Genomic DNA, 19479 nt, shown 5'->3' on the forward strand with positions numbered 1-19479 from the left:
GGCACCCACCACCATGCCCAGTTCATTTATTTATTTATTTTAGTAGAGATGGGGTTTCACCATGTTGGCAGGCTGGTCTTGAGCTCCTGATCTCAAGTGATCTGCCCACCTTGACCTCCCAAAGTGCAATTCTCAGATTCTTTAATTATTCCTCATAAAATTTTTCAAGACTTAGCAATATAGTTTGGCTGTGTCCCCACCCAAATCTCAAATTGAAACTCCCATAATTCCCATGTGTTGTGAGAGGGACCTGGTGGGAGGTAACTGAATCATGATGGCGGGTCTTTCCTGAGCTGTTGTGGTGACAGTGAATAAGTCTCACGAGATCTGATGGTTTTATAAAGGAGAGTTCCCCTGCACATGCTCTCTCTCTTGTCTGCTGCAAGACATGACTTTACTTCTCCTTTGCCTTCTACCATGATTGTGAGGCCTACCCAGCCATGTGGAACTGTGATTCCATTAGACCTCTTTTTCCTTATAAATTACCCAGTCTCGGGTATGACTTTGTTAGCAGTGTGAGAACAGACTAATACACTTAATAAAGTCAATATGGTACAACAGTTAAGTGAGTGAGGTCAGGAACCAAACTGTCCAGCTTCAACTCCTGGTTTCACTAATAGTAATGTGACCTTCAACAAACTACTTAATTACACATAGCCTCAATTTCTTAATCTGTAAAATAGCAAAAATAATAATTCCTGCCTCACAGTATTGGTGATGATTAAATGAGTTAATAATACATTCAATTCTCATTATTCTCATAGCTATGTTCTATAAAGTCTCCATGAATACTGAACAGAACCACTGCTCCTAGGGTAAATACAGAGTTAGACTCCTGGATCCATTATATTGTGGATTCATTAACACTGAATTCATGGCCAATAGTGGCATAACTAATGCCCAAATGAAGTCTAACACACATATTTTCTCCCTAAAGCACATCGCTGCCTTTTGACATTTCAGCACTATGCTTTTGGGCCACTTTTGCTATTCTGAGCCCATGAATGACCCCAGGTTCATGAATGACATAGGCTGAGCCTATGCCCATGCCCATGAATGACCATGACAGTGCTTCACATATTGATTTTGAGGTTACAAATACATTTTAGCAAGTAGGTAAATTCGCAAATACGGAATCCACAATAGTAAAGATTAACTATATATGTAAATTACTTAGAACAGGTCCTTGCACAAGTGCCCAATTAAATATTAGTTGCTACCTTTTACTTATAGGAATCTAGTTTGTCATTACCCTATTGTGTAAACAGTGCAGAATACAGTGAAAACTTCATCTCCTATGCTACTTTGATTTTAAACTTTTTATTACAAAAAAAACTTCTTTAGCTCCTAAGAAGTTATTAATACTGGCCCAGGGGCAATAAAACAGGCACTATCATACACGGTTGGGTTAAGTACAAACTGGCACTTTTCTAGAAAAAAACTTAGTAATATTTCTTTCAAGAATCTTCATCAGGAACATAGATGACCAAATCTTTTAGCAAAATAATTGCCCTTATAAGATTATATTTCAAGGAAATAATAAAAAATGAAGAATAAAATGTGGCAGAAAAATGTTCAAAAAGGTGAAGGATTACAAACAACTGGTTATACTAGGGGATTTGTTAGATAAATCATAGCACATTCAGGCACTGGAATCTTATGTAGATATTAAAAAATTGAAAACAACATGGGAAATATGTATGGTAAGAACACTAAATTTAAAAAGATAAAAATTTGTATGTATGATTTTGTTTCCACTATCTTGGGAAAAAGAAAAGGAAAAGGTATGCAAGAAAATTAACCAAAGTCTTCATCAGTGACCGCCACTATAGGGATTTGGAATTATTTTCTTTCCTGTTTCCTAACACTCTCCTCCTATACACTCCAATTTTTCTAAAACTAACCTACATCACTTAGCAGCAGTAAAACAAGAAAAAAAAAAGCCTCTCGTGATTTTTCTTCAGGTTTTCTTTTTTACTGAGCAAAAAGGAGAGAAAAAGGAGGTATGAACAGGTGACTGAGAACCCTGTATGAAAGGACAATAATAAGGTAGTTAGCTGTTGGTATTTTTAAAACAGAAATATGTGAAAATTCTTGAATATTCAGCAAAAGAAAGAGTATTAAAAAGAATGTAAGAATGAGAGGAAGGAAAAAAAGATTAAATGCCTTTCAGTAAAGCAAAACACTGAAGAACAAAGACAATAGTTTAAATTTGGAGTAGTGAAAGTTGTTGCTCCACGTCAGTGAAAAGATTACAGTGTGTATGTAAATCTAAGACAATGAGTATTATTAAGAAAGAGATCACAAGAAAATTATACACATAGTAATTAAATCATTTCCTTATAAGTGATTACCAGCTATGAAAGGGCATTTTTATTCTTATAGCAAAATATAATAAAATACAGCTGTTTCAACATCTGAAGATCAATTAATGTAATCCATCACATCAATAAGCTAAAGAAGAAAAATCACATGATCATATCTATACATGCCAAAAAAAAAAAGCATTTGACAAAATCCAGCACCCATTTCTGATTTTAAAAAATCTCAGAAAACCTAAATTAGAGAGGAACGTCCACAATTTCATAAAGAACATCTCCAAAAAACCTACAGCTAACATATTTAATGGAAACTTGAAGCTTTCCGGCCAACATCAGGAACAAGACAAAGATGTCCTTCTCAACATTACTTTTCAACATCATATTGGAAGTTCTAGCTAATGCAATAAGACAAGGAAAGAAAACACAAGGTATACAGACTGGGAAGGAAGAAATATAACTGTCTTTGTTTGCAGATGACATGATTGTCTATGTAGAAAATTCAAAAGAAACACCAAAAATACCCCTCTCAAAAAAAGTGATGACAGCAAAGTTGCAGGATAGAAGGTTAATAAACAAAAGTCAATTGCTTTCCTATATATAAACAAGGAACAAGTAGAATTTGAAATTAAAAACACATTATCACTTTCAGTAGCACCCCCCAACATGTAATACATAGGTTACAAATCTAAAAAAATATGCACGGGTATGAGGAAAACTAAAAAATTCTGATGAAATACATCAAAGATATATTTCAGGTCTAACATGAAGTATTGGAAGATTGAATATCGTCAAGATGTCAGTTCTTCCCAAGCTGATCTACAGATTCAACACAATCCCAATCAAAATCCCAGCATGTTAGTCTTTAGATATGGACAAACTTATTATAAAGCTTATATGGAAAGACAAAAGAACCGGAATAGCCAACTCAGTATTGAAGAACAAAGCTGGAGGACTGAAAATACCTGATTTCAAGACTTAATCAGTAGAACAGAACAGAGAGCACAGAAATAGACCGACATAAAAATCCTTTGTCAACCAATCACTGACAAAGGAGCAAAGGCAATTCAAAGAAACAAATACAGTCTTTTCAAGAGATGTGGAACAACTGGGCATCCACATGCAAAAAAATGAATCTAGACACAGACCTTATATCCTTCACAAAAATTAACTCAAATGGATCACAGATCTAAAGATAAAACATTAAACTATAAAACTCCTAGAAGATAACATAGGAGAAAACCCAAATGAACTTGGGTATGGTGATAACTTTTCAGTTATAACACCAGAGACACAATCCATGAAAGAAACAATTGATATGCTGGACTTCATTACAACAATAAAGTTCCACTCTGCAAAACAAAATATTAAGGGAATGAGAAGATGAGCCACAAAGAAAAAGAAAATATCTGCCAAAGACATACCTGATAAAGGACTGTTAAATAAAATATACAAAGAACTTTTAAAACTCAACAATATAAAAATGAATTTTAAAATGGGCAAAAGGCCTGAACAGACAACTCATCAAGAAAGATATACAGATGGCATGAAGCATATGAAAAAATGTTGAATATGTCATTAGGGAATTGTAATTAAAATGAGATACCACTACACACTGATTAAATTGGCCAAAATCCGAAACACTGACAACACTAAATGCTGGAGAGGATGTGGAGCAATAGGAATTCTTAATCACTGCTGGCAGGAACGCATAATGGTATAGCCACTTTGGAAGACAGCTTGGTGACTTCTTACAAAATCAAACATACTCTTAAGACATGATCCAGCAATCATCCTCTTGGCATCTGTTTAAATACTTAAAAAATTTATGTCCACAAAAAAACCTACACACAAATGTTTGTAGAAGCTTTATTCATAATTGCCATAACTTAAAAGCAACCAAGATGTCCTTCAGTAGAATAACGGATAAAGTGTAGTACATCCATTCTGGCTGGGCATGGTGGCTCACGCTTGTAATCCCAGCACTTTGGGAGGCCAGTGCAGGAGGACTGCTTGAACCCAGGAGTTCAAGACCAGCCTGGGCAACATAGCAAGACTCCATTCTACAAAAAATTTAAAAAATCAGCCACACATGGTGGCAAGCACCTGTAGTCCCAGCTGTTCAGGAGGCTGAGGTGGGAGGGTCACTTAAGCCCCAGAGGTCAAGGCTGCAAGTGAGCCATGATCATGCCATTGCACTCCAGCCTGGGGATAGAACAAGAATCTGTCTCAAAAAAAAAAAATTACCAAAAAAAAAAAAAAAAAAAGTATGGTACATAAATACAATGGGATATTAGTGTTAAGAAGAAATAAGGTATGAAACTATGAAGATATACGGAGGCACCTTAAATGCATATTAGTAAGTGAGAAAAGCCAGTGTGAAAGGCCACATACTATATGATTCCAAGTATATGATATTCTAGAAAAGCTAAAACTATGAAGGCAGTAAAGCAACCAGTGGTTGCCAAGAGTTGGGAGGGAGGTTGGAGGGAGGTGGAGCACAGGGGATTTTGAAGGCAGTCACATTATTTTGTATGATATTACAGTGGTGGATACCTATAATTATACATTCGTCAAAAGCCATGGAGTGTACAATACCAAGAGTAAACTCTAATGTAAACTATGGACTTTGGGTGATAATGGATCGATGTTTGATCATAACAAACGTTATCACTCAAATGAGGATGTCAATACAGAGGTTGTGCATGTGTGAGGAAGTGGTACATAGGAACTCTCTGTACTTTCCACTCCATTTTGCTGTGAACCCCAAATCGCTCTAAAAATAAAGTTTACTAATTAAAAAATATATATACTAGAAAGATCAATAATTCTGGAGAATAAAAGCCTCCCACAAAATTTGTCTCACTATTCATAAAAAATATGCATATGTGTAAGTCTGTAACCTTCCTTTCTCAAAAAATAGATGCTTCATATATCAGGCTTCTGTATATAATTTATAATGTGTATATAAACATTAATTTATATTTACCTCAATCATTTATCTCTGCTCAAGTACATATTAATCAGTTACCATTATTAATTCAATGGAAGAAAAGAAATAATATGATGAACAGGATCACAAAGAGTTATAAATCAGAGATGAAGGTGAAGAGAAAGCATGCTAAGACAACAAAGAGAAAAGTAGGCTTTGAAGTGATGAAGAAAAGGGCGAAAAATGCACTGGGGTTCTGCGTAAAGTGTGATTCAATTTAGATTTATATCCTGATTTATTTAAAGCAAGTGGGTGATAAAATGTTATAATTATGTTGGCAGAATGTTATCACATGTTCCTTTAAATAGTATATTCAGTCTAAACCCACAAACAAGACACAAAAATCAGGCTGAACTGGAAAGCTACATGATTTCCACAGAGTAATCAAGGGCCAAATTTGCACCTCAGAAAATTATTGTACCCAAGAGGCAAAAAACATCATATGTGAACAATGGAGAAAACATCCACAAAGTGTAGGTACTAAGCTATGTATGACAAACGACAAAATTACACACATGGATGAATTCATGGATCATCACAGTCCAACCTGTTTGCATTGGCTTGTTTAGACACCGCCTTCAATCTTTTCAAAGTTTTTCTAATATCATCAGCATCAGGAAAATGGTGATGACCTGCAGCCCCATAAGGAAATCCTGGACGAACTCCAGGCAGAATTCCTCTGTAGATAAATATGCACAGTGACTTTCATTACTATCTCAGAAGCAAAGCATAAGCAACTTCTGCAGAACATAGCCATACCTTTCTGGAAGACCTCGACCATATATTTCTCTTTTCCATTTAGCTTCATTATCTTCTGCTCTTTGTTGCTGCATTTGGTCAAAAATGGCATGGTAATGTTCATACTGTCCTCGAGAAGAAAAAGATGATGGAGCTATAGTCCCTCCACTGCCAAGAAAAGGAGCCTAGGGATTAAACAAAGAGCTCTCACATGTTTATCTTATAAGGCCTAACAGGCCTGTACTAGTCTCAAAAGAAAAAGTAAATTTCAATGCTTCACTTTAAAAAAGTAATTACTTAATATGAACATACTAACAAACATAAAGCCTAAAGCAAAATGTTTTCCTATTATAACTATTAACAACCAAAAAGCAGTATATTTTGTAATTGACAAATTACAAAACAGCAATTGACAAAACAGCAAAATGACACTAATTTCATGTAAATATGGAAAAATTTGATCTTAATTAACAGGTTTTGAAACAAGCTTCCAATATACATTTCATGTAATTCTGTTCCATTGTTTATGTATAGCTTATGAGAGCCTCCTTTTATATAACACTCAGAATTATATTTAACAAAAACATCTGCATATGGCTTTTAATATACCCCAAATCCTTAAATTCACCAAGCAGATATGAAGGTATAAACATTATTAAAACATGTTCTATATGTATATAAAAGAGGCAAAAAGTCATATCTATCTTTAGTTTCCAAGTAAGTTGGGAAAAATAGCACAAAACTAGAAAAACGTTCAATTCTATGGTAAACAAGTGACAACAGAGAGATTTCAAAGTAGCTGAGCAAATCCACAAAGCAGTAAAAAAAAAAAAATCAACAGTAAAATCCTTATTTAGAAAAAAGGCCTTGGGGAGAGATATTGTTTAATCTGGTCTTGATAGCAATGTAAGGAGAGTAAATATGAGCCAAGGCATTAAAGTAAAAATAATCAATGTATGTATATATTTAGGTATGGAAGGTGGAAGAGGAAGGAAGTATGATGACAAATACAAGGAAGGCAAAGTATTAAGTTTGGCTATAAAAGCTTGGTATAGCTAAATGCTAAATGCTATCTGCCATTGGTGTTTGCAGTCAAATAATAAATAACAATAGAAAGGATTTATAAAGTTTCTAGCAGCAGTAGTATATCAACAGAGTTTTAAAGGTCAGTAAGTCAATATTATGCATGGTAAGCAGAAATAAGAAAGTAAGGCAGAGGAATTAATTAGAAGGATGTTGCTGCCCTGACACCAAGCCAAGAAGCCTGGAAAGCCAAGAAAGGCAATCAATGAAAAAGTAACTGCTGAAGGAAGTTTGGATTCTCTGCAGGAATGACAAAGGATAAAGGCAAAGACTTAAAGACTCAACCACAGAGACATAAGAACTCAACCACATGGAAAACTCGTAGTAAAAAATAGAGATGTCAGAAAAGGATAAGGGTAAAAGTAAATAAAAACTGTATAATGCTACAGAAGTCATGGTGAAAGAATTTCATTAAGAAGAAATCAATAACCTCAAATGCAAAGGTCAACTTATTTTAACTTTTCTTATCTGAGAATAAGACCACCAGATATGACTAAGGCTGAGTGGAAGCCTTTAAAAAAACCATTTTCTGAGTGTGTGAAGTGATGAGAACAGAAGCCACAATAATGAGAGTAAAAAAGGGAAAACTTCCAGGTGAAAACATCTTAAGGAAAATGCCTGGTTAAAAAAAGAAACAAAGGCCAGGCATGGTGGCACATGCCTGTAATCCCAGCACTTTGGGAGGCTGAGGTGGGCGGATCGCTTGAGCTCAGGAGTTCGAGACTAGCCTGGGCAAATTGGCGAAACAACATCCCTGCAAATACAAAAAATTAGCCGGGCGCAGTGGCATGTGTCTGTAGTCCCAGCTACTCAGGAGGCTGAGATGGCAAGATCGCTTGAACTCAGGAGGTCAAGGCTACAGTGAGTCATGATCCCACCACTGCAATCTAGCTTGGGTGACACAGTGAGATCCTATCTCAAAAAATAAGTAAATAAATAAAATAATAATAAAAGAAACAAAGAAAAATGTCAGAATCCAATAAAAGAAACTTCAGTGTAACCCAATAAGACAAAATTTGTCTTCCATCAAGGTGGTCCTTACATACATCCTCAAAATGTACATCTGAAGTCAAGAATCAGAATTCAGTTATAAGGTGGTCATATTTCCTATGAAACTGGTTACTCTTTGAATTTAGCCCAATGCTAATATCATCTTAACTTGACTGAGTGCTCCATTTCTCTTTAGCAAAAACAAAAGTATGTAAACATCTCAGAAGATGCTCATACTCAAAATAATGTTGAAAATACTATATGAGAATACTGATGAAATATGTTTGTTTGAGACATAATTTATGTACAATAAAAATTCACCAATTGTAAGCACAGGCTGAATTCTGACAAATGTAGACACTCACATAACCACTACTACAATCAAAAGCATATCCATTACCCCAGAAAGTTCCCTTGTGTTCTTCTGCAGTAAATGCTCGCACTGTCAGCAACCACTGATCTGCTTTCCGTCACTACAGGTTGGATTTGCCTTTCCCATTATGTCATGTAAATAAAATCATAAATATGTACTCTTTTATCTGGTTTCTTTCACTCACAGGTTTTTAAGATTGATCCATGGTGTTGCATGTATAAACAGGCTATTCTTTTTACTGCCAAATGGTATTCCAATATATTTTCAAACAAGAGATACACCTCTTCCATATTATAATCACCATATAACCATACATGTGGAATATATAATTTTTCTAAAAACACATTCATAAAAGACACATTAAAAATGGATAAAACAAAGAAGGTCCAGATTTTGCAGATACTAAATAATCAAAAACATTTACATTGGATATTTATACTATGAATAAAAATGCCTCTTATTTAGAAGTACGTAATAATAGTATTAATTTTGAAATACTTTAGTTTTAGTTTTATCTTTCTTTTGGGGAATCTCCTTAATTTGATTCATATTATATTGAGCCTCCAGGTCCTTATCAACTATGTAGAAATCAAACAGCCTAACAAGTTAAAATATTTCAAATTCAATGAGGAATAAATATAGAAACTAACATAGAATTTCCTTTAAATCATGGAAAATAAATTGTTTTATTAATCTTCAATGAAAGCATTACAGAAGTTTATAAAGTGATGCAGAAATCTATTCAGTACACAGTATGTAACTTGAAAATTGTCTCAGTTATTAAACATTAATAAAACTGATTAATACTGTATTAGACATCATAGGAAAAAGCACTTTATTACACAAAAGGGAGAAGAATAAATCATCAAAACTTCAGTGCTAATCACGGACTTGATAAAAAAATGCTTGAGATCTGAAGGAGTACAAGTTGACAAGCTTTCTCTTTCCAATCGGGTAAGATGTGAGGTTAGTTATTTTAGAATGGACCAGATTCTAAGTCATTCCTGATCATTCAGGAGGTAATAAGTTCTACTTAAAGGTAAGATAAAATTATACTACTAAAAACACTGTATAATCTATATCAATACAAATTTGGAAAAAGTTACTCTTAATGAATTATTACTATGATATGAAGAACTTCTGCACCTCAAGAGACTGAAAAACAAATCTATAAATCCAGGGCAGAATGTATATGTCTAGATAAAACAAACTTTTATTCAAATTATAACTTTTGGGGAAAAAAAACCAAGAATTATAATGGATCCAATTTGACAAGTATCTATTGTACATCTAAATATCAAGATTAATGGGTGTACATGAGTGAAACTTATAGTTTGAAGATGTATTGACTTAGGCTGGGCACGGTGACTCACGCCTGTAATCCCAGCACTTTGGGAGGCCGAGGCAGGCAGGTCACCTGAGGTCGGGAGTTCGAGACCAGCCTGACCAACATGCAGAAACCCCGTCTCTACTAAAAATACAAAATTAGCTGGGCGTGGTGGTGCATGCCTGTAATCCCAGCTACTCCGGAGGCTGAGGCAGGAGGATCGCTTGAACCCGGGAGGCAGAGGTTGCAGTGAGCTGAGATCGTGCCATTGCACTCCAGCCTGGGTAACAAGAGCGAAACTCCATCTCAAAAAAATAAAAAGATGTATTGACTTACAGTTTATTCAATGATACAAATTAGTGCATTCATCTTCTATTGCTGTATAACAAATTATCACAAATTTAGCAGCTTAAAACAATATCTATTTATAATCTCAGTTCCCCTGGCTCAGGAATCTGGGTGCATTTAGCTGGGTCCCCTCCTCAGGATCTCACCAGGCAGAAATCAAGGTGTCAGCCAGGGTTACAATTCTGAGACTCAGGATCTCTTCCAAGTTAACTGGTTCTTGGCAGAATTAATTTCCTTGTGGCTGTATGACTAGGACCACAATTTTCTTGCTAGTTGCCCATTAGAGACCACTACTTGTAGAGGTCATCTCTACTGTTTTGCCACATGAATGTTTACTATCTTCCAGGTGAGCAGAATTCTCTCTCTCTAATTTCTTTTCCCCTTCCAGTCAGCTATGAAGGAGTCTTATATGTTAACGTAACTCTGGGAGGGACCATCCCATCACCACTTGCCATATAACATAACCTAATCAAGTGAGCTGCTATACTACAGTATTTACAGGTACCACTTATACTCAAGGGAATGGAATAACACAAGGTGTGTATACCGCGGTTGAGAATCTTGGAGACCATCTCAGAATTCTACCAACTACAAATAGAGATATGTATAGGATGCTGTATGAATAAAAGAGGAAGTATAAGATTCAGACTGGCAGAACAAAGAAAGGAAAGGGAAATTACTATAGAAGCCCTTGCCAGACAGGTTCCAGGCACTGTTCTTGGAAAAAAACTTTTTTTTTTTTTTTTTTAAATCAAGAAACCAAAGCTCAGAAAAGTTCAGTAACGTGCCCAAGGTTAAATAGCGTGGATCTACCCAGAAGGAATGTTTAGATTAACTCATCTATGTAACTGGTTATTTAGCTAAATGGATGGAGGTGGGGGGTGAGGGTGAGGAGGGATGGAGAGTGCTATTAAGTAAAAGGAAACACAAGTGCAAAGACAAAGAGATTTGGCAAACTACATATAGTAATGAAACTACAAATATGGTCTTCACTTCAGCATGAATAGAGCATACAGTATGTGGTAGGGAATGGATGGTGATGAAGTTGGAGAGACAACAGGGATCAGATTAAGAAGCGTCTTCTGAGAACTTAATCTTCAAGGCTACATGAAATTACAGAACGATTTTAGGCTGCAGTGTCACGAATTTTTTAAAATTTTAAAAAATTTAAAAATGTATATAATTTTCAAAAATTCTTGACAGGAATAATGTTATAGTCTTCACAAAAAACTTTTAAAGCAATTTTGAGTACAGTCACATAACAGCAACACAAGTTACATATCAGATACATGCAGGAAAGCTAAGTATTCATAATAAATGTTAAAGAATTCTAGGTAAAAATTAATTGTACACTAAAGAAAGAAAGAAAATCCCAGGTACATGCATTTTATAGAACAAGGTGGAACTGAAGGGGAAAATGGTAGTATAACCATATTGGTATAAAATGCCTACCTTTACTTCACCACTTCCACCAGCACTTAGCACATTTCTCCATCCTTGTTCCCTGGCCCTATTTATTCTTTCCAACTTTGGGGAAAAGAAATAAACAAAACACCATTTCAAGTATTTTATATAAAATACACATAATACATTTAGCAATAAACTGAAAATCAGTGTATTCCTTAAGAAAAAAGTATATTTAATAGATTATCCTCTTACCCTTTCCTTTTCTTGCCTTTTCATTTGTTCAGCCTTCATTAAACTAATAATCTGTAACAATTTTAAAGACAAGCTTCTTACAACTCTTGAACCTATTATCACTTAACAACTTGCCAAAGGTAGAAAAACAAGAGCAAAAAACTACCTGATCCTTTTGTTTCTTTTCTTTTTCAATAAATTCCAGCCTTCTCTTTCTTGCTGCTTCCTTAAATAAAAAAAAGAACATTTTAATCAATAATAATTCCTGTTTTTTCTAGTTTCATCAGGAAAGTTAGTACACCAATGGCAGAGGTATGTTCAATGAGGTTTTTTTTTTTTAAAAAAAAAGAAGTTATAGGTATTCGTTTGAAAGAAATAAGGAAAGGTTTGGAGGCTTTATAGTAAGATTTTGTTTCTTCTTTAAAATTATGTTTGCAAAGCTTTAAAATAACCAGACAGATGTCTTTATACCTCAGATATTTTCCTCCTTTCTTCTCCAGTATTCACTCTCTTCTCTGGAGTTTGATGGGCCTGGACAAAAAGTAAAACTACAAATTAAATAAAGATTTTGAGGCACTTATTTGAAAATCCCAAATTTACAGAAATTTAAAATAAGAAAAAGGTAAAGTCAATACTTCCATAACTCTCTTCCAAATTACATTATCTTAAAAAAAAAAAAACTCGTAGTCTTTGATATGCTGTTAAACAAAGAGAAACATTAGATTCAAAGAAACTGTGGAAAAGGGTCCTTCCCCAATCATCAACTAAACAGTTTTGTGTTCAGGTATGGATGTTTAAGTTTTCCAATATTATCATAGACTATCATTTGAAAAGCCCAATGATGGAGATAATTTTTTTTAAAAAATTAGTGACACAATATATATTCAGTATATAAAATTCAAACAAGATTAAAAATTTAGGGTCTATTTTGCTCTCCACCTCCAGAGTAATGGTAACCACTGTTAATATTTTCATTAGTGTCCTTTAGAGATTATTTTTGTACTTATATATACAGCTCAACTATATACATACAATAATTTTAGCTATGATTTTTACATACATGTAATATTAATGTGTTAATAAAATGACTTTAATTTTTAAAATTTCAATAGCTTTAGGGGTACAAGTGGTTTTTGGTTACATGGATGAAATGCATAATGGTATATATTAGATATTTACATTTCTTCTTTTATATACTGTTTACCTAACTTTGGGGTTGTTAATGGACTCATACAATATATATTCTTTTGTATCTTGCTTTTGCTCAACACTGTTTTCAAGGTTCATTCATGTTATTATTTATATCTGCATCTGTTTTCTTCATGGATATATAGCATTCTATTAATTTTGATTCCTTTCTTTCACAATTATCTTATACTTTACTCATTAGGTCTATTCTAAAGTATTTGGGGGCGGGACTGATGTGGTAGCTCACACCTGTAATCCTAGCACTTTGGGAGGCCAAGATAGGAGGACTGCTTGAACCTAGGAGTTTGAGACCAGCCTGGATAACATAGTGAGTCCCCATCTCTACAAAAAATTTTTAAAAATTAGCCAGGCATGTGGCCCGCACCTGTTGTCCCAGCTACTCAGGAGGCTGAGGTGGAAGGATCTCTTGAGCCCAGGAGGTAGAGGCTACCATGAGCCATGATCACATCATTATACTCCAGCCTGACAGAGCGAGATCCTGTCTCAAAAAAAAAAATAAAAAAATAAAAAAATCAAGTATCTGGGGGGTTTGTGGGTAATTCTTTCCATTTATTTTCTAATCATTTATTTTTTACATGTTGCCCTTCCATCAGGCCACTTTATTTAATTTATTAATAGTTTAATGCTGCTTCACCACGATTTTCTAGGTAGGTAATCATATCAAATGTAAATATGATATGTCTATGTTTTCTCTCCTCTTCCAATATTTACATTTCTTTCCTTTTAATTGCTCTAGCTAGAACCTCTGGCATAATTTAACGATGGCAATGACAGCAAATCCCTCTGTCTTGTTCCTGACTTTGATGATAATGCTTCCAATGTTTCATCATTATGTACAAAGCCTGCCATAGGTTTCAGGTATACATACTGTATTAGAACTTACCTTCTGTTTCTTGAATCAAACTTTTAAAAACAAAAGTTAGTGTTAAGTTTCACCGAATTTTCAGCATCTACTGAGATGATTTTTATATGGTTTTCTTCTCTAATCTGCTAATGCAGTAAAATTACAGTAATTGGTTTTCTATTGTTGAAACGTCCCTGTATTGCTGTAATAAATCCTATTTGATAATTATTACATTATTTTTTGATAAAATGCCTGATTTCCCCCTTTTTAAGTCCTTTTCTTTTTTCCAGGATTTCTGCATATGTTCTTACAAGTGATCTACAGTTTTGTTTTACCCTGTGTTAACTACACAATTTTGTAATCAAGGTTAAGCCTAATGTATGATCAATTTTTCAAACAATTCTAAATACAATTCTATATACCAAAAAAGATAAAAATTTATAGAAAAGTTTAAGTTATTCTATCATGTACCAGTGTTTACATTTTTCAGCCACCTTAAAAAAAGATTTAAAAAGCATACTGTACAATTTTTCACCTACACTGGATTTCAATACAAAGGAAAGCAGACATTACTTAAAAAAATTACTTGGGAAAAATATTTTGATGGTCATTTACATTATTAGTAAAATAATCCAGCATTTGATTATATCATTAAAAGTTGTCTCTACTAACAATTCCATTTTAACAGCAGCTATATTTTAACATAAGTCATTGATATAAAATTAGTTTTATATATTATCCTGTGCTTCAGTTTTCTAAATTATGTAGAATGACCATAACAGATAGGCACTAAAATTCTAACCCTGAAAAGCAAATTCAAAATATTACAAAATAAACATGACCCTCACATCATTTTTGAAATAAATGTCTCACAATATATTAAAAAATTAGAAAGGCATACAAAAATTTACTTTCACTGAAAACAATTCAAGAGGATAACATTTCTGCTTTAGAAAGCAATGGTATAATTTAAACTGCATATTTCTTTCTAATGAAACACAACTATTTTACTTTAATGAATATATTATTGAGTACGAGACCAGGAAAATGCTGATATCTAAAATATGTAATACCACCCAATGGGTTAATAAACTTATAAATGATAATAATGAGTCTTTTGTAATGTGCTTTGGCATTTTAATTAAATGATCATAAGCCAATTTTATTGGTATGTTTTAACTCAAGGCTATAGCAACAAAGTGATAAGCGGTACTAAATCTCACACCTGATTCCACTCTTATGACTAACTAAAGAATGCATTTACTCTCTGACAAAATAACCCAAGCAGTGGGTTCTTAGAACTATCCCACACCCTCACTGTATTATTAGTTCCTAACTCCTAACCTCTAATTTTGGCTAGTTATTTCAATTCAACTCTTATTTAAGCTAACCATTTACGTTACCACTTTACCTCAGAAAAGACATTAGAGTTGATGAGATAAAAACAATACTGAAATATTTAAAAAACATTAGCTTTCAAACTTTTTCTAAAGGCAACCCACAATAAGAAATATATTTCCCATCTGGACTCAGGAAGATACATACACACCCCTAAGTTTCATAAAATACCTTCACTATGTATAGCAGACCCTGCTACTTTCTATCACTTGAAACAAACAAACAAAAAATTCCCTGCTCTTTGCCCACTAGAATGTTTTTGCCACCACTAATGGATAGCAACCCCTTGTTTTAAAATAATTATGAGAGATCTCTGGGGGCACTATTGTTGAAGAACAAGAAATAAAAATTGTAGATAATGCTCCTCATAGTATCATTACAAAAACACAGTTAACATTTCAAGGTATGTTCTATGTATACAGAATTTAAACAGTGGGGAACGTTACCCAGAAGCTTTGTAAAAATACATATTCCTTCTATACAAATGAATATTTGGCAACAAAAAGAAAATGAAGTACTGATACATGCTACAACATCGATCAACTGTGAAAACATTATGCTGAGTTAAAGCAGCCAGTCACAAAAGACCACATACTATATGATTCCATTTATATAAAATGTTCAGATTAAGCAAACCTGTATAGAAACAGAAAGTAGATTAGAGGCTGCCTAGGGCTGCGGGGTTGGGGGAAGAATGGGGAGTGGCTGCTAATGGAAAAAGGATTTCCCTTGGGGTGATAAAAATGTTCTAAAATTGATTGTGCAGATCGTTATGCAACTCTATAAATACATAAAACCATTTAATTGAAAACTTTTAATGGCTGAATTACGTATAGTATGTGAATTATATCTCAATAAAGCTATTTTTTAGAAATACATATCCCAAGAGTTACTAAATCATAATCTTTGGACATAGAGCCCTACATTCCATATTTTGACCTGCTGCACAGGTTAACTTTAGTAGCCAGTCTAGCACCATTCTCAAAATTTGTGAACTACAACACCAAACAATTAAGCAATTTAAAAACATTAATACAGCAACTTAATATAAATAACTTGATTATATATATATTACACAATAGTGTGGAATAAGAAGAGAATGTTTACATATTCATATACTCTTGGGTAAGTTACATAAAGGTCAAGATTATATTCATCTTCTAATGGTTCATATTGCCTTACATATAAGATATTCAAATATTTATGAAATGAAAATACTAAGCTGTTCCTCTAAGATCACATAGGTATTTTCAGAACACTATTTCTATAGTGAAGAGAATAATACGAAACACAAAACATCCACACTGAGAGAACTGTTTGTGTTCTTTTTAAAAATCACAGCCAAAGTACTGAAGTAACATAATATATTCAAGGAGCTCCCTCTGGTGGCTTAATGGCCACTCCTTTGCTTTAACAGAGCCTTTAAAAAAAAAACCTATGACTTACAGGAACTGGAGCAAAAAAAAGTCTCACAATACATGAATATTTTGTGGACAGGTTGAATAATAACAACTTAATGCACATTAGCTTAAATTTGTGCAATTAAAACATGACAGTATCTTAAGTGGTTAAAGCTTTCCTTTTTCAGGCTTGAAGTTAAAAATTCTAACAGGCCATTGTGCATTTCAACCTAAAAGATGCTTTAATTTCCAGGGGGAAAAGAAGTCTTTTAAAAAAATGAGATTAAAAAAAAAATCAAGGGAAAGGCCGTGTGTGGTGGCTCATGCCTGTAATCCCAGCACTTTGGGAGGCCGAGGTGGGTGGATCACTTGAGCCCAGGAGTTTGACAATAGCTTGAACAACATGGCAAGACCCCGTCTCTACAAAAAATAGCTGGGTGTGGTAGTATGCACATGTAGTCCCAGCTACTTGGGAGGCTGAGGTGATTGCTTGAGCCTGGGAGGTGGAGGTTGTAGTGAGCCAAGATTGCACCGCTGCACTATGGCTTGAGTGTAGTGAAGGTCCTGTCTCGAAAAAAAAAAAATCAAGGGAAAAACCTATTTTTACAATCATGCAAAAATCATATTTAAAACACTTCAGAAATCTGGGGTTTATTTTCTTTTAATTCTTTTGTTAGAAGATTTGAAAAACTTTCCACACAATCGACTGCCGTTTCTTTTTTTTCCTACTTACTTTTTCTTTTCTTCAAATGTTTTTCTTTCATTGTGGTAAAATACATAAAACAAAATTTATCATTTTAACCATTTTTAAGTGTGCAGTTCTGTGGCATTAAATACTTTCACATTGTTGTTCACAGAAACTTAGTTTTAAGTGAAAAAAAAAATTTTTTTTTTTTTTTTTGAGACAGAGTCTCGCTCTGTCACCTGGGCTGGAGTGTAATGGCACCATCTCTGCTCACTGCAACCTCCACCTCCCAGGTTCAAGTGATTCTTCTGCCTCAGTCTCAAAAGTAGCCGGATTACAAGCACATGTCACCATGCCTGGCTAATTTTTGTATTTTTACTAGAGACAGGGTTTTACCATGTTGGTTAGGCAGGTCTCCTGACCTCAAGTGATCCACCTGCCTCGGCCTCCCAAAGTGCTGGGATTACAGGCATGAGGCACTGCGCCCAGCCAGTGAAATGTTTTTAAAATAAGCTATATAATACTTCAAGGGCTGATTATTATTTAGTTCTCAATGGTCTAGCTCAGACCATACTTGTCTGCCTGATGAAGTTTGAGGGCAACGACTCTGCCTGAAATTCAAAACATTTATAACTACCATCTGAATCATTTGCCTATGATTCAGAATATTTGATAGTAGAGACATTATTCAGAATATTATTAACTGAAATCTGAAAATTCCAAAGCATGCTGCTTTTATATACTGAATATTAATGGAAAATAAGGAAAACATTAAGAAAACCAACACATTACTTGATTCTATCAGTCATATGAAGAAACAGATTATACACTTGGCTACAATCCTACCCAAACACTAGGGACTTTCTATGATATCATTTATCCAGATTCACCAACAGTTCTGATCTCTCCATTCAGTCAGGCTGATACATGGCCAAGAGATAAGGCAACTCGCTTCTACAAGTCCACTCGAGCGTGTATTCCTTACAGACATAATGACATAAAGATACAAACACTCCCAACTTCCCATCTCTCTCTACCCCCACAATGGTAGTTTTATTCCATGGGAAGACAGAGAATTCCATGTGCATATATTCCAAACATTGAAATGGATTACATTTGTAAACCATTTAGAATAAATAAGCATCTTAAAAATGGTCCATGAAATAAATTTACTTTGAATTCATATTTCACTGAACTCTATCAGAAAACATAAAACATATTTCCAAAGAAATTTTGATCCACGGCAAATTTTTTTAAAAAAGGACATTTATAAGAATCCAACCCACCTGACTGATTTCATACCAATGAAATACAACTACTGATAATCACAAGTAAAAATATACAAAAAGTATATATAACACTAAGTAAAAACACTAGAACACAAAATTATCTATAAACTTTCTGAGCTATATTAAAAATACGGGCAATATATATTTGAATATAAATAGGAAGGCCCGCTGGACGTGGTGGCTCACGCCTGTAATCCTAGCACTTTGGGAGGCCGGGTGGATCACTTGAGGTCAGGAGTTCGAGGCCAGCCTGGCCAACATGGTGAAACCCCATCTCTACTAAAAATACAAAAAAATTAGCCGGGCATGGTGGCACATGCCTGTAATCCCAGCTACTTGGGAGGCTGAGGCAGGAGAATTGCCTGAACCTGGGAGGCGGAGGTTGCAGTGAGCCGAGATCACGCCATTGCACTCCAGCCTGGGGGACAAGAGCAAAACTCCATTTCAAAAAAAAAAAAAAAAAAAACCCAAAAAACAAATAGGAAGGTCCACAACAAAATTTAGTAAAATTAAATGCGTGTGTAAATACTGGGGATATGTTTTACGCTTTTATTATATAAAACTCTTAAAAGTACACTAAAAGTTATAGCAAGTTTATTAAAATACATACTTCACAGAAAAAAATTACAGATCAAAGTTATACTACTCAAATTACTTCAAAGAACCAAACAACTTTAATAGAAATAAAGTCTCTATTTCAAGAATTAGATATGTATGTACAGAATCAATTTCAAACGTTCTAGAGCTTCCTTTTCATTACCTCAACCTGAAGTAGTTTTTTTACATTAGATTTTATTTTTAAAAATGGATACATAACAATTGTACATATTTATGGGATAGATGTGAT

At 34.2% G+C, this 19479-nt stretch overlaps 1 protein-coding gene across 14 annotated transcripts in view; it reads right to left on the minus strand.

Moving 5' to 3' along the window:
• NEK1 (NIMA related kinase 1) overlaps positions 1 to 19479 on the minus strand; it is a 214055-nt gene that overhangs the window by 149340 nt on the left and 45236 nt on the right. For 8 of the 14 annotated variants that reach the window (XM_057302207.2, XM_063603984.1, XM_055111994.2 and 5 more), the window contains 6 exons: positions 12279 to 12338; positions 11974 to 12033; positions 11829 to 11879; positions 11622 to 11696; positions 6070 to 6233; positions 5858 to 5989 (listed from right to left, as the gene is read on the minus strand). In XM_057302207.2, coding sequence (XP_057158190.2) covers positions 5858 to 5989; positions 6070 to 6233; positions 11622 to 11696; positions 11829 to 11879; positions 11974 to 12033; positions 12279 to 12338 — 542 coding nt within the window. Of the gene's footprint in view, positions 1 to 5857; positions 5990 to 6069; positions 6234 to 6253; positions 11273 to 11621; positions 11697 to 11828; positions 11880 to 11973; positions 12034 to 12278; positions 12339 to 19479 lie in introns of those variants that run through there. The other 6 variants (XM_057302209.2, XM_063603986.1, XM_055111995.2 and 3 more) reach the window with 2 other exon arrangements.

This window comes from Pan paniscus, chromosome 3, assembly GCF_029289425.2.
Source record: "Pan paniscus chromosome 3, NHGRI_mPanPan1-v2.0_pri, whole genome shotgun sequence".
In the NCBI taxonomy this organism is placed as follows: Eukaryota; Metazoa; Chordata; class Mammalia; order Primates; family Hominidae; genus Pan; species Pan paniscus.